The following is a 15,700-nucleotide window of genomic DNA, read 5'->3' on the forward strand; positions in this document are numbered from 1 at the left end:
CTCAAGTCTAGTTTTATGATCCCAGCTGTCCAGTAGTCCAAGCCAAATTCTTTTACTGTCACGCACTAGTGACACCTGACCGCAGCTGTATTTATAAGCCACTGTTACATATGATTCCGGGCGCAGCAAACAGCCCAAAACTGCCTTTCGAAGTGATCAACCTTTTTTCATCAAACATGAAAGGACGAGTCATTATCTTCTCTATCACTGGCTGCCCATTTTGCATGCGGGCCAAGGACAAAATGCAAAAACTTGGCTTAGAATACATCGACATTAACTTGGACAAATATCCAGAGCGAAGAGCCGAAGCGAAGGCAAGATCGGGGAGGAATACTGTTCCGCAAATATTCTTCAACAACCGACACATTGGCGGGTTCGACGACTTCGATAAGCTGGTAAGAAGATATTTAGGTGTTATGTGAAGTTTGGAGGGCATTAATCGAGGGTTCTTTTAATTTCGTGCTGAGAAAAATTAATGTATAATTAGCTTTTCAGCCAAGCTGCATTTCAAGCATATTCAGTCGAAACCTCCGCGGTCTATTTCAAATCCCACTGAATGGCAATGGCAGATAGCCTACACGCTCGATTTGAAGTTGCAGAGTCATTCAAACAAAAAATGACGTTGTTATATCAGTGTTATATCCAAGTTACATCACGGGTTCTGTGCTCGTCAGTGAACACGGAAAAATTGGTTGTGGTTAAAATTTTCGCGAGCATTCACGGGCATAAATATAGAGCTCATTTGTAAAGAATCTGCTCTGAATCTTGCAAAATATTGCCAAAATTTGAAACCCGCACGCTGTATTTGATAACAAATAAAAATTTCTAAATAAACATACGCTTGAGATAAGTGCTATCAGTCACATTTTCTATCGTTGTTTGAATTTTACTAGATATTTGTCGAGTTGATATTCGTCTCGTTTAACCAAAGCAGAAAAAAAAAATGTATACAGTGGTGTATTAAGTTGTGTAGAAATTTTAAGATATGCAAATTATATTCAAAGATATGTAAATCATGGTGACACTGCACTTAATGTGTGACAATGAAAGAAATCTGATATTTGCACGCAAACGTAATATTTATTATGTAAAGGCTGATATTAGCCTTATAAGGCAATATATTTATTAAAAAACCTGACATGAGCTGACAGACTGACAATATATTTATTTCTGTAATACTGTTATTTTTATTATTTTGTACTTGTATATAGAAACCAGACTGCCATTGAAGTAACTCTCTGAACTATGACTAAACAAATTCCTTTAATTTATTGTTCGAGGGGGTAAGGGGTAGTACTTAATTAAGAATAGAAATGCAGAGGGGAGGTGCTAAGCTTAGGTAATTTAAACTTACTTTAAGTTGGAATTTTTCAATTTCTCATTTCAGTTTAGAAATTTTAAATGCTTCCATAATGATATAAACATGCATGACTGAAAATTGATAATATGGTGCTAAAATATTTTTTGTTCTTAACAGTTGTATAGTTACTTTCAATTCTTTGGCATGGGCTCAAATATGTTTTTTCTTTTTTTAGTTCGGTTGTGTTGGGTTCTTTTTCTAACTGTTTTGCCCTATTTTTGTGCAGTATATTATGTGACCTGCTGGCCCTTAACAATAATTAATTGCAATTATAAATACATTTTTTAAAAAAAACATATACAACCTTTGGGAAGAACAGAATTCATACAGGTTTGAAAACCAAGTTTGTTTTAGACTTCCTTGTTGCTACCAGTACAAATAAGGTAAAGTCTTGGTTGAAAAATTCATCGGCTGATACTGCTACTCTTTGCAGCTTGATCCTTTCTGTCAAGCACCCTAGATTCTGTTCAGTATATACAGGTACTGGACTGGGTGTGAAAAATAGTGATAATAAAGCAGTTGCTATTATAATGGGTCAACAGTTTGGCCCACAGTTTTTCTTTTAGCTATAGGTGTTGCAATGCGGGGGAGGGGGGGGTGCCTTCAATTAATACAGTATTGTTATTGTGGCCTCGCTTACACAACTGCACACTTTAAATGACTAACAGCTGACATTTTAATTAAATATTTCTTAAATAAAATGTATTGATGAACCATGTGAGTTAAAATGACCACTGCTGGGTGATAAAAAATTTTGTTGTATAGTTAATTAACATGGTAGTCAAATTGTAGAGGTTTGTTTGACTGCATGAGCTTTGTTATGGCCAAAAACGTAATGCCGTAATGACCAGGTTTTCATGTTAAGGGGGTGGTCATGGCATGCGTGGTTGTTAACTTTAACTGTTGTAAATTGGGGAAAGTGCATTATCTTGTTCTCAGACTGAGAGTGAACTTCAGGAGTTGATCAGAGAAGTACAGGAGAATCCTGCTCCACCAGACGCCCCCCAGCCACCCACTCCAAAGTCTGAAGATGAAGAGAACGGTATGGAAAATATTACATAAGGTTTTCCTATACAAAAATTATTGTCTGGAAGTACTGCTGAAGGTCACTGAATTTAAAGCTTTACATGGTGCACAATAGATAAATTCATTTACTGGGCTGAATTCGGTCTTGTCATGCCATTTGTTTAACAACTTTATAAAGGCCTTGTAAATATCTTCAGTCTGAAACTTAAAATATGATCTGAATCTTGATATACTGGCCATTTATAGATATGCATCACTCCAGCCTGTAATTTACTCCATATTGTTTCACTCCAGTCACTAGGGAACTGGTAGCAATACCTAAAAAAATGCTGGGGGTAACAACCCTTTAATAAACTTGTATCCCACCAGGGGAGCAGTAATTCTCCTGGTCATTTCATGCTCGGTATCCTGTGATGGACTAGCGTCTCATCCAGGGGGATTAGCCATAGTAATTAATACTTCTAGTCACTTCAAGTTCATGCTGGGTATCCTGTGAAGAACTAGCATCCCATTTTGCAGGCTATGAGTCGCAACAATTATCACTTCATGCTGGGTATCCTGTGATAGACTAGCAACGTTAACCCAAGATTTAAGCTTTATCGGGCTTTGAACTGGGTCCTGAGGGGTAGTAACTAACAACACTCTTAGCCACTTCATGCTGGGTGTCCTGTAATAGACTGCCACATCCCATCCTTAAGGGGGAGTAGTAATTATTCTTAGTCACTTCCTGCTGGGTTTCCTGTGATGCACTAGCATTGCTTCCTAGGGGAAGCAACTAGTCGTACTTCTAGTGCCGCAGAAAATGGATTTAAACATTGGCCTGCTGGCTAATGAGCTATTCTGTTAGACATACTGTACACCAAACCTTTACGTACTAATTATGTCTCACAATTTTATTCACAGCAAAGGAGGGTGAAGATATCGACTTCACCTGTGAATTGGATGAGTATGCTCAGCTTGTCAAAGACTTCAAACAAAGTGGAATAATCAAGGATCACCGCAAAGGTCTCTTACATGTTTACAAAAATTCCTTCATTGGTAAGGAGGCGGTGGATTGGCTCATGTTTTCCAAGAAAATAGGCAAGTATTTTCCCTGCATATTTGGTAGTATTGGCAAATTGTACAAAACATGATTGTTTTTGATTCAGAATGTACAACCGGTGCAGAGACCCAATATATAGATTTATTGACAAATTCTCTTATCTTGTCCCCTATCAAAATCTCAAGAAAATACACCTTGGGTGATCATATCCTCAATTCTCATGACCTCAGGGGTTGAACAAGGATTGATATTACAAGGAGAAATTTGATGCTGATCACTGTAAGGGCTTAAAAGGTTAAGGGGTTTAACATGGACCTTATTGACTGAAAGAAAGGCAGGGGAAGTATCAGTCTCCTTAAGGCAGCAGTTACCTGGGTCATCACACAATGCTTCCTCCCGAGCGTTGTACGATGACCAAAATAATGGCCGCGTAGGAGACTAACTAAAGCAAGTGTATACGTTTATAAATTTGTGCCTGAAAAGAATTCTCAGAATATAATACACCTGTACATTGGCCTGGTAAAACAATTTCCATCAGAATTTGTCGAGAAGGGGACACAAATAAAAAACAGCGTGTCAACAATAAGTCAGGGCTTCTGATAGGGTGCGAAAAAAATTTGGAAATTATGCGGTACTTTTAAGTCTCATTATGCGGCAAGAAAGGTCTATTATGCGGCAAATTATGCGATTTCATTTTAGCTTATCAAACCTTGTTTTATTAGGTCTAAGAGGAGCACAATCCATCTTTTTGCTGTTCAAGAAGCAATTAGAGCACGGAGAAATGAAAAAACAGCTGAAATAAATCATTTGTTGCCTCATTTCAAACTACTGAAAATCAGATATTGCTAATTTGGTCCAGTCAGCGTTTGTTGCTTCCCACCCGCATTTTTTTCCGCGTTCCACTTGTCTCAGTCAGCTTCAAGGTGCTTGTCAACCACAAACTTTCGACGATGTTCAACCACTATGTTGCACGAAGAGCAAAAGAACAGACCATCGTCAACATGAAACGTTCCTTCAGGGTACTTTCTTGCCCTGTCTTTTGCCAAAATATTTACAGGAAGGTGCGATCTTTTTTTCTCGTGCGAAGAAGCCCTCGGCGTTTTAACAACAAACTTATCCATAATGAGGATGTTTGCTTCAATTTTAAAAAACAAAATATCTACATATTGCAAGCGACTATCGAGCAGTTTTCACGCCAATACCTACATCGCAAGTATGAGGGATCAAATGACATCTCAAAAATATATCAATGATTGTGATTGGTGTATTTACATAAAAGGATTGTTTATTCCGTGCCAATGATCACTCGCTTAATATTGAAAACCAGTACCAAGTCCCCAACATAATTTCAAAATGACGCATAGAACACCTGTTTGTTCGCTTGTTCAACGAATAAACGCTTCCAGGTGATTTTTGATGCCTTTTGAAAGAAAAAACTCCTTGAGATAACGTTTAAATTATCATAGAACTTATCATTAAGCACGATTTTTGCTCTTTTTTCTTAAATTGTGCGATTTTGTACAAATTCTGTGATTTTTCATGAATTATGCGATTTGTTGCGATTTTAGGTCAATTATGCGAAATCGCAACATCGCATAATATCAGAAGCCCTGAATTAAGTGTAGAAAATTATAATATTGTATGTACGAGGCATTATATAAAATAAATAATAAAATCTACGTTTCTAACGTGTTCTTCAGAAGATAAACACGCAGTGGTGTTAAAAGCCGCGAGACTGCTATTATTAGTCTGACATGAGTGCAAAACAATTATATTAGGGTGTCCTGTGCCCCCCAGTGATAGCGATGATAATAACAAACCGTAGTCTAGACCAAGTTCAACTGAAAAAAATGGCCAACCTGAATTTTTTGGCATTTATTGTAAAACGCATGGTTCAAAGGTTTCATACTGTAAACGCGTATATAAGCTAAGCTAACCTGCTTCTGCAACTTAAGATTTAGATCTCTTTTGAATTCTGTTTGTTGAAGACTTCATTTAAGTAATCGGTCCTTTGGTGTTTGTCAGTGAAATTAGAGTATTATTGTTTAACCCCATTACTTTCCTAATACATATCCCCCTCTTTACAAAAGAAGAGTTTGTTTTCTTTTTTTCTGAAAAACAATGGAACTCGGGTAATTTTAAAACAAAAAGACAATTTTAAAAATCAGAAAATAATGGCACAAAAATCATTTATTGTTTTGAGAATTCTACGCATGGTTTCTGTATTATATGTAATTGTTTTGTAGATAGGGAAAAAGCCATAGAGATGTGTCGTGAGCTTGTAGAGCGCAACTTTGGCCATAGCGTCGAGAAGAGAAAGGAGACAGAGTTCAAGGACGATGACAGCGTTTATCGTCTGCTTGAAGATGACGAATCAACCGCTCTCAACTCAGGCATGAGTTCTGTGTGTGAACCCCGCCCGGCTCCTCAAGTAGCAGAAGAGTTAAGACGCTTAATCTTAACCTTGTACAACCAGTTTTTGTCCAAAGATGGAAAGGTATGTGTACTTTGGTCGAATGGAAGTTAAACGATAAAAAATGCTTCCTTCCTTCCTTCCTTCCTTCCTTCTTTCCTCCCTCCCTCCCTCCCTCCCTCCCTCCCTTCCTTCCTCCCTCCCTCCCTCCTTACCTTCCTTCCTTACCTTCCTTCCTTCCTTCCTTAACGTTTCCCAAAAATTTAGCGTATCACGTTTTTCACGTTTGTGTTTGTCCAATTTTGTACAGATTTTGTTTGGCGAATCTACAAGATATACTGATCTTTCATACGATTTTCAGCCAGTTTTCTTCGAAAATTTGCCTCATTTTAACTGATTTTTAGTTTTGTTTCCAGTTCCGATGCCTGCTAGGAGAACGTTCCCCTTGCGTGAACTTGTTCCTTTTAATCGTGGACCTTTTAGCGTAAAGCGGAACATATTTTGTCTAAGTAGGAACGAAATGTTCATTTTCAGCTAAAATCAGAACGATGTGTTCCAATTTGCTTTTTGTTAAGGGAACAAATAGTTCCCAAATTGACATGTTAGGAACAACAGCTTGTTCTCTTTCGTAATTTGTGGAACAAATGTTCCTATTGATAGGTTCCTTTTTACAATAATCGTTCCTTTTCACTAAAGTGTGGAACGTTCATTCCGATTTGTTTTTTGTTAATGGAACAAATAGTTCCCAAATTGACATTTTAGGAACAACAGCTTGTTCCCTTTCACAATTTGAGGAACAAATGTTCCTATTGATAGGTTCCTTTTTACAATAGTCGTTCCTTTTCACTAGCGTGTGGAACGTTCGTTCCGATTTGTTTTTTGTTAAGGGAACAAATAGTTCCCAAATTGACATTTAAGGAACAACAGCTCGTTCCCTTTCGTAATTTTAGGAACAGCTGTTCCTATTTGCAGGTTCCTTTTTACAATAGTTGTTCCTTTTCATTTGCCCGTGGAACTTTCGTTCCTAAGTGATTGTTCTTTTGAAGGGAAAGTGGTTCCTATTCAAAGTTTTCCGTTCCCTTTGAAAATACAGAAAGGAACATCTGTTCCCTTATTAAGAGGTTCTGTTTTGATAGTTTGTTCCCTATTATATCTTTAAGGAACACTTATTCCTATTGCTTTGTTCCTTTTCAGAGTGTTGGTTCCTTCTAATTGGCATGCAGAACGTTTGATCCAAATAACTTGTTCCAATTGACTTCAAATAGTTCCTATTCAGGTTTTCTGTTTTGATTGTTTGTTCTCTTTCATAGTTTTAAGGAACATTTGTTCCTATTCCTTTTTTCTTTTTCAGAGTGTTTGTTCCTTTTAATTGGCATGTACAACTTTTGTTCGTAATTACTTTTTCCCGTTGAATTCAAATCGTTCCTTTAAGGTTGTTCCTTTGTGCAGGTGTTCCTGTTTTCACTGCCTGTTCCCTTTTATAGTTTTAATGAGCGATTGTTCTTATTGACGGGGTTCCCTTTGAGACTTTGTGAGAATGGTCTTGGGCATGCAAAGGCCTGCCCAGGCAAGCTTAACCACGTTTGGGTTGTTATGAATTTGAGTACAATTGTAATGAGCATGGACAAGTAGTGGCAAGTGGTGACAAGTGCGAGATTTATTCAAAGATTCATTCTTTGAAAACGGATCCAAGTGTTTGGTCGATTTTGGCTAATCTGTACCAACGAGTGCGCTTCCCTAACGTTCCTTTACTGTAAATATGAACAAGAAGAACAAAGTAGATTGGTCTAACATCGATGGTGCATTACCCAAACCAAAACGCCTCCATTTGGAAAAAGACGAGACAGACAGCTTGTATCACTGTCCAATACAAGTTTGCGACCATGAAGGATTTCAAAGTCAGCGTGGATGTAGGAAACATGTGAATTCTAAGCATAGCTGGTTCTTTTATTTCGATGGAAAACCCGAACTGAAACATCAACAACAATCGCTGCAAGTTTCCCCAACCAACTTATCAGTGACCACCACAAGTGACTGTGCATCCACCGAAACCACAAGAATGCACGCCACCAAGTTATTTCCTTCATTTTCAGTCTCTGGAAAAATTGGCCAAGATTTCGCCAATTGGTTGACTGGAAGTGGGGGTGGCTACAAGAAAGATCGCACAGCTCAACAAATAGCTAAGAGAAGCTTTAAATTTTTGAAATTTTGTTGCGAAGACGAGGAGGAATTGACGTTTGAAGTGATAGACTACAGTCTTTGCTCTCCAAATCTACTGTTCAAGTTCATCGACTTCTTGCAAGACGAGTGCAAACTCGGACATGGTGGACGATTGGGATACATAGACGCAATTTCCGATCTAATAGACTTTCGAAAAATCAACGGAGCATCGGACGCAGTTCTGCGAAACCTATCCGCGACTGAATTGTACCTTAAGCGAGCTCGAAAGACGGTGGCAAAGATGATGAGATTGCAGTGGTCTCAAGACCTGGATATCGACACGTTGGAAGCCCGAGGTCACTGGGCCACGATGGACGAATTGTTACGAGTCGTGACGTTTCACTTGCCACGTTTCGAAAACACCGTCAAAACGTGTAAGAACTGCCCAAATCAAGTAAACCCGTCAGACTTAACATTTGCCACGAGGTTTGTGTCGATGTATCTGTTCATCAAAGTGAAGGGGTCGCGCCCAATGACTTATCAGTATTTGACGGTGGACATGGTCAATGCAGCGAAGGCAAACGGAGGATTCGTCGATCAAAAAATGTTCAAGACCGCCGGAAAGTACGGTTTCGATTCGCTGATCCTGACCGATGCCAGCATTCAAGTGCTCGATAATTACATCTCTATCGTCAGGCCATTGCTGAACCCACGGTGCGACTATGTTCTCGTCACGAGAAATGGAGGCCAGCACAGTAAACTGGGCGATGTGATGAGCAAACTGGTGTTTGATGCGATTGGCAAATACATTCATCCTACTCGATATCGTCAGATTGTCGAAACGCAAAGCCTCAATCAATTGACTAGTACCGAGCAGAAAATTTTGTCAGAGGACCAGAAACACAGTTCTGCTGTCGCAAAAATCCACTATCAAAAGCAACGATCGCGCGAAGTTGCCGTCAAGGGCCACGAATGCCTACAAAAACTTCAAGGAAGCAAGGGTTCAGAAGTGGACGAGGAAGTTCACGCTAGATTTGGCGTTTCAAAGTCAGCCTCTGCAACGCCAGTTGAAAATGCCGATATGGAAATTCCGCCCCAAACGACTAAGGATGACCCACCCGTTGAGCGCTTGCGAAGTCAGAGAAAACTTCGTCGTGTATTGAAATTCACCGCAAACGAGGACGATTTTCTCAAGAAAGGAATCCATAGGCACGGGTTTGGACAGTGGACAGCTATTCTGAGAGATCCTGAGTTAAAGTTTCAAGAGGGAAGAACGGCGGACTCTTTAAAGAAAAGGGCTGGACTCAAAATGTCGCTAAGTTGTGAATAACACTTTAAGAATAGACACACAGAACAAACGGTGTATTTTGTACAGAACTTTTCTATTTAATTGTGAAAGTGATAACTTGGATTCAGTTGTTACATAAATCAGCAAGAAAAACAAGAAAAAAATAACATTGACATAATAACAACAGCGTCCTTAAATGCGAAATTTGACACGCTTTTATCATTAACTCTTATTGGCTTGTGAAATAATTCAAAATCGTATTTGTGGCCTTCCTTTTGCTAATGCCGGGCTGAACTTCGTCTGTTGGGCGGGATCGCTTTTTACCCTGCTGGGAGTCTTCGCGGACGCGGCGGGTCCTCTCGAACTGTGTGTGACTGGCCTCCCAGCTTGCCACTTGGGTGATGAAGAGATCCTCGTCGTCATCGTCACTTTTATTGGGCTGGCTACGAGGCTGTGACGGGTGTCTACCACTTGGCTCGTCTTGGGGTACTTCGCTGGGAAACGGCAGCGGACACCATATGCTACTTATGATTTCCGCTTGCTCCTCTGAACACCACCTCAGTTGTACAGCCTTCCTTTTTCTTTCGAGCAAAACATACTTTTGGAGGCCTCGAACTTCCTCTCGTTGAAACCTTGCCTTTAACGCGTCAACTGCAACTTCTATTATGTATTGAAGGGCGCGTTTGGTGTCTGGATCTGTCGCTGCTTCTTCTTGTTTCTGTAAGTCTTGCAGTTCTTCTTCCTTTCCCAGCACCCACCCATCCTGGTAATAGGCGCGAGCTTTTTCTGCAAGCTGCCGTTCTTCTTCAGCTTTCTTCTTAGCAAAGTATTCTTCTCTGCTCTTTTCGATGTTCGGATGGTAGGGTCCATCCACCGAATGCAGCAGGTCAGCATCCTCTTCTTTCATCATGCCAAGAGATATCCATCTTGCCTTGGTCTCTTCAAGGAACTACTCCCTCGCAAGGTCTGCGCGCTTGTCGCAATCTTCTCGAAACTGCTTTACGCCGGCACCAAGTAATTCTAGTTGCCTCCGCTTTAAACTGTTTCGCGGTTGTTGTTCACGGAGCCTGGAAATTTCCTCGTAACTCCTCTCCCAACCCTTCGCGTAGCTTGAACTGTCGGCATTGTCGCTCATTTCCTCGCTCTCCTCGCCGCTTTCTTGATTTCGTGCTGGCGTTTCTTTGGATTCTTCATCCACCATGGCATCGTCACTGTCACTGTCGTCCATCGTAAAGTTTCGGATGCGCTCTCTCTCTTCGTCGTCGAATGTTGTGTCACCTTGAGCTGTTTCCGGGACTGGCGGAGGTAATTCATCGACAGGAGTCACTGCCATGCTGCTTGCCCACACGATGCAGTCCATTGCGTGCTCTTTCAAAAATTTCATGGCCCCGGCAACTGGTTGTGATGTTAAAGTCTTGAAGTGGAACTTTCTCAAACGCACGTTCATCGCTGCGTTGTGGTCTTCTCCAAAATCCATCTCCTTTTGGCACGTTATGAACATAGGACATCGTATGGTCAGTGGGGTTGACGACTTGTATTTTCTGTCGTGTGCTGTCAAGCCGCCCTGGGTGAGCACCTTAAGGCCAAAAAGATAGAGACAAGTTAGATAAAGGTTTCATTGACTTACGTGTTAACCAATCGCTAACGAAAACGTTTGGTTAAGTGAACGTACCTTCCAGTCGTCTGGGTCCAACAGTTTGGTGTAGGCCTCGTCCATAAAGATGACCTGTGTGTACTCGTCGATTTGGCTCTTGTTAAATGCTTTCTGTTTTGTTATCATTGCGATGTACCTGAAAACATGAAGAGCAATAGGAATGATAATGACAAAGTGCTAGTTAAACATTAGAAGCTAAAATAAGACTCATTACAGCTGTGACATCCAGCATCTTAAACAAACATTCGAAGTTAAACATACCGATAAGTTTCACTGAATGTTAACTGTGTAAGTAACGAGATAGGGTTTAGGGATAGCCGCGAAGGAAATCTGGTATATGCAATAAATAGTTACCAAAAATATTCAAAAGCATACTCACCTCTCAGGGATGATGCGAGTGATAGGTGCAAACAAACTGGTCTTCCCACTGTTTGGCTCCCCAACCAAGCACAACACCTTCTCTTTATGCTGTTTGGTGCCATAGTGCAGCAATCGCATGAAGTACTCGCAAAAAATTTGTACGTCAGTCTCTGATAGGCTGTTTTCCAGAATTTCTCTGAAGTAACGGGGTTCTGGTACTTTGTCCTGTTCGTACTCGACGTATGCTCTCGGTGTTTCTCTTCCAACGTCTGAGTCTCGTATGGCATTTTCCACAAATCTTCTCTCACTAATAGAAAAGCAGAAGCCATCCGAAACTTCTATCAGGTCGTAATTAATCTTGAGTTGTCTGGGAAACTCGCTTTCGGGATCACCCAGAATGCTGTCTAACTTGTTTAGGTGCTTTATAATGGTTTCCTTGAAATGCTCGCTGTTGCCAAGTAGCGACAAAAACTTTTTAACTGTACAACAGTGTTCAAATGTATACTTCGAAGAACCAACTTTCTTGTAAACTTCTCCGCGGTAAAGCGCATATCCAAGCTTTTTCACTGCTCTCTCGATGTCGTTCATGGCTACCACTATTGGAGATGCCAGCGCTTTTGTGCGGATTTTGCTTCCGGACGGCACACTGCAATTTTCAATGCCATACACATCGAACTTAAGCCCAGATCGGATGAGAGCTGGAACTGCCTTGTCGCGCAGTGTGGAACTGAACGAGCTCGAAACCACTTGCAATCTTACAACACGCTCGCTTCCATTCATCGCACTCCCCAACGGCTCTTCCATCAGTTCATCTTTCAGACTGTTCAGGCCCTGAGCAAATGAAATATCGACTTTGTTTTGCAGAAACTGATTTGAGTGATCTTTGAGTGTCGTACACAAAGGTGCAGATGACTGTTCTTCTCTTCCTTTTTTGCAATCTGGTAGAGCTTTTGCTGTGACGTCCATTCCTATTTCTAGCAGGGCGGACTGAACTGGCACTGTGGAAACATGCGTTCCATTTTGTGACTGAACTGCCATCCAGTAAGAAATTGCGGGCCAATAAACAACTTGCTGTTTGTGGCTCGTGTTGTTTAAGTCACCTTCTTCCTCCATGTCTTCGTTGGTCTGATTTTTCTTTACTTTGCTCTCTACCGCTGCCACAGCAGAGAAGAAGAAGGCCATTCCTGGGATTCGCTTTATTGCTTGGTCGCATTTATCTCTCTTGTTGCATATTTGCGCCCAGAGCTCATCTGGCGTGGTATTAGCTCTACCGTCACATTGTCGATAAGATACTTTAGCAGATATTATCGAGCATGTAGCCGCAGTTGGGAGAATACGGCTCACCAAAGCACTCCGTATGCTCTATGAAAAAAGGAAAGTTGCAAATTAAAGTCATATTTCCATAAGTTTAGTGCTACCCTGCCCATTTTCGCGAAATCGTTATTAAGCTTTCGTAATAAAACTTAAAGCTTTCTAAACAAATATTGGTTTAAAGACACGTTGCCTATCTATAGCACGACTAGACAGCGTGTTCTATAATTTCCATTAATCTACCTCTAAAGCAAAACAATGTCGAAGTCTACAAAAATTATCTGTGAATTAATCGATTTTGACAACGAGATATACACTCGACAACAACTTGCCGAATTTCGGGCTTTTTTTTCCATTTTATTTTTGTCAAAATGGCGGATTTTTTTACTACAAAATTATTCTTTACGACAAGGGTATATTTCAGGCCTGATGAATGAAAGAGAATGGTGTGTTATTCTAGAAAGTGACACCGGCATACTCGGAAAAACATCCGAGTGCTCCTATCAGGAGTATTATGTATTTCTTGCCCGATTTGTCCCTTTTTCAAAATGGCAGATTTTTACAACAAGAAGGTATATTCTTGACACTAACATTATGTATTTCTTGCCCGATTTGTCTCTTTTTCAAAATGGCGGCTTTTTACAACACGAAGGTCGATTCTTGACAACAAGATTATGTATTTCTTGCCCGATTTGTCCCTTTTTCAAAATGGCGGATTTTTACAACAAGGAGGTCTTTTTGTGACAACAAGATTAAGTATTTCCTGCCCTGTTTGTCTCTTTTTCAAGATGGCGGATCTTACAACTTGTAATTTTAACTCTTAAAGCTCAGAAAGAACAGCAAAAGACATATTACATACGTTACTGTTAAGCTGTCTCGCAGGTCCTGATGCCATGCTGGTCACGTACAAATGCCAGAAGCGTAGTTTTGCAACTTGATTTTATATCGTAAAGAAACTTGTTAAGTTCATTTTCCACACATTTGTTTTGTCTAGACGAGATTTCGTCTTCATTCAAAGCATAGTTTTTGCAAAAGATCCATCGCGGAACAAAAGAAACGCTTACAAGAATGTGTCTGCAGTTACGTAGTCAACCATTCAACTGTCCGCAACGTCATTTTTTATACTTCTATTTTTCGCATGGTGCTTTATTGTCCAATTTCTCGTTTCCTAATGGCCAATATTATGATAGCTTTGACAACAGAGTGTGGTCAAGCAGAAGAGGGGCCTGAAGGAATGTATCTGACCTTGAACCTTCTGAAGCATTATTTTACAGAGTACTAATTATTCCCGCAGGAAGCTTGTTAAGAAAAAAATTCTCAAACTCTTTTGTTATGGTCTTTGGGCATCATATATATTAAGGAAAAATGTTAACGCTCGTGCTTGCGAAAATGTCTTTCCTACAACCGAGAAAGCGCGTGATCGTTGAGCAACAATGTCTACGTCAGAAAGTGACGCGCTTAGATACTTAATATTATTGCTATTCCTTATGACACAACTGCAAGTACAATCTCCGATGTGTCCGCTTAATCCGTCATACTAAATGGCGAGTGCCCTTTTCTCAAGTAAATACTGCTTAGTCCAACGGGGACATCGGAGACACCGGAGAAAGAACTTGCAGAACGTGCAAGCGGTAATAGATAAATATATTTGTATCATTATTCCTTATAATACAACTGCAAGTTCTGTCTACATACTGAACTTTATTTTAGTGCAACGGAGACATCGGAGACACCGGAGAAAGAACTTGCAGTTAGTAAAATCTGCATTTTAAATATCAAATATTAAATATTTATATATATCTAATATGAATAATATATTTATTAATATATTTTATATTGTATATACTTACAGTTAATATAATATGAAATATATTAATAAATATATTATTCATATTAGATATATAATTATATAAATATTTGATATTTAAAATGCAGATTTTACTAACTGCAAGTTCTTTCTCCGGTGTCTCCGATGTCCCCGTTGTACTAAAATAAAGTTCAGTATGTAGAAGGAACTTGCAGTTGCACCATAAGGAATAATATGATACTAATATATTTATCTATTACTGCTTGATTGTTCTGCAAGTTCTTTCTCCGGTATCTCCGATGTCTCCGCATCACTCTAGCATTATGCACTCATGGAAACTGGCCTCTCTGATTAAGTATAACGGATTAAGCGGAAACGGCGGAGAAAGTATTTCCAGTTGTGGCATGAGGAATAACAACGACGTTGACTATTTCATTTAACATGTTAAAGTGAAGGGAACGGGGAAAGACGAGAAACGATCCTTCCTTCCTTCCTCCCTCCCTCCTTTCCTTCCTTCCTTCCTTCCCTCCTTCCTTCCTTCCTTCCTTCCTTCCTTCCTTCCTTCCTTCCTTCCTTCCTTCCTTCCTTCCTTCCTTCCTTCCTTCCTTCCTTCCTCCCTCCTTTCCTTCCTTCCTTCCTTCCTTCCTTCCTTCCTTCCTTCCTTCCTTCCTTCCTTCCTTCCTCCCTCCTTTCCTTCCTTCCTTCCTTCCTTCCTTCCTTCCTTCCTTCCTTCCTTCCTTCCTTCCTTCCTTCCTTCCTTCCTTCCTTCCTCCCTCCCTCCCTCCCTCCCTTCCTTCCTTCCTTCCTTCCTTCCTTCCTTCCTTCCTTCCTTCCTTCCTTCCTTCCTTCCTGCCTTCCTTCCATCCTTAACGTTTCCCAAAAATTTAGCGTATCACGTTTTTCACGTTTGTGTTTGTCCAATTTTGTACAGATTTTGTTTGGCGAATCTACAAGATATACTGATCTTTCATACGATTTTCAGCCAGTTTTCTTCGAAAATTTGCCTCATTTTAACTGATTTTTAGTTTTGTTTCCAGTTCCGATGCCTGCTAGGAGAACGTTCCCTTTGCGTGAACTTGTTCCTTTTAATCGTCGACCTTTTAGCGTAAAGCGGAACATATTTTATCTAAGTAGGAACGAAATGTTTATTTTCAGCTAAAATCAGAACGATGTGTTCCAATTTGCTTTTTGTTAAGGGAACAAATAGTTCCCAAATTGACATGTTAGGAACAACAGCTTGTTATCTTTCGTAATTTGTGGAACAAATGTTCCTATTGAT

At 40.1% G+C, this 15,700-nt stretch overlaps 3 protein-coding genes across 3 annotated transcripts in view; 2 read left to right on the forward strand and 1 right to left on the reverse strand.

The window, feature by feature from the left end:
* The first annotated feature begins 86 nt into the window (after window positions 1-86).
* Window positions 87-15,700, forward strand: part of LOC146458873 (uncharacterized) — a 29,510-nt gene continuing 13,896 nt past the window's right edge. Inside the window, exons 1-4 of the mRNA XM_085090208.1 lie at window positions 87-395; window positions 2,300-2,402; window positions 3,290-3,470; window positions 5,679-5,925. Of these exons, the coding sequence (XP_084946334.1) occupies window positions 111-395; window positions 2,300-2,402; window positions 3,290-3,470; window positions 5,679-5,925 (816 nt within the window). The 5' untranslated portion in view covers window positions 87-110. The remainder of the gene's footprint in view (window positions 396-2,299; window positions 2,403-3,289; window positions 3,471-5,678; window positions 5,926-15,700) is intronic.
* Window positions 7,303-9,338, forward strand: LOC146458874 (uncharacterized). The gene has a single exon (XM_085090202.1). The coding sequence runs from the start codon at window positions 7,601-7,603 to the stop codon at window positions 9,329-9,331; it is 1,731 nt and encodes a 576-aa protein (XP_084946328.1). The 5' UTR covers window positions 7,303-7,600; the 3' UTR covers window positions 9,332-9,338.
* On the reverse strand, window positions 10,897-12,276 carry LOC146458875 (uncharacterized). The gene is made up of 2 exons (XM_085090214.1): window positions 11,323-12,276; window positions 10,897-11,079 (listed from the first exon to the last, which is right to left on the reverse strand). Exons 1-2 carry the CDS (start codon window positions 12,267-12,269, stop codon window positions 10,920-10,922), a joined length of 1,107 nt encoding a protein of 368 aa, XP_084946340.1. The 5' UTR covers window positions 12,270-12,276; the 3' UTR covers window positions 10,897-10,919.

Source organism: Pavona decussata, unplaced genomic scaffold (genome assembly GCF_977016875.1).
Source record: "Pavona decussata unplaced genomic scaffold, jaPavDecu1.1 SCAFFOLD_226, whole genome shotgun sequence".
NCBI lineage: Eukaryota > Metazoa > Cnidaria > Anthozoa > Scleractinia > Agariciidae > Pavona > Pavona decussata.

What these genes read in the sequence shown, in the direction of transcription:
- LOC146458874 (XM_085090202.1), top strand. Translation starts at nt 7,601, where the DNA reads ATGAACAAGAAGAACAAAGTAGATTGGTCTAACATCGATGGTGCATTA.
- LOC146458875 (XM_085090214.1), bottom strand. Translation starts at nt 12,269, where the DNA reads ATGGACGTCACAGCAAAAGCTCTACCAGATTGCAAAAAAGGAAGAGAA. An exon ending in ACTCGCATCATCCCTGAGAG is followed by an intron (nt 11,080 to 11,322) that starts GTGAGTATGCTT and finishes TCATGTTTTCAG; the next exon opens with GTACATCGCAATGATAACAA.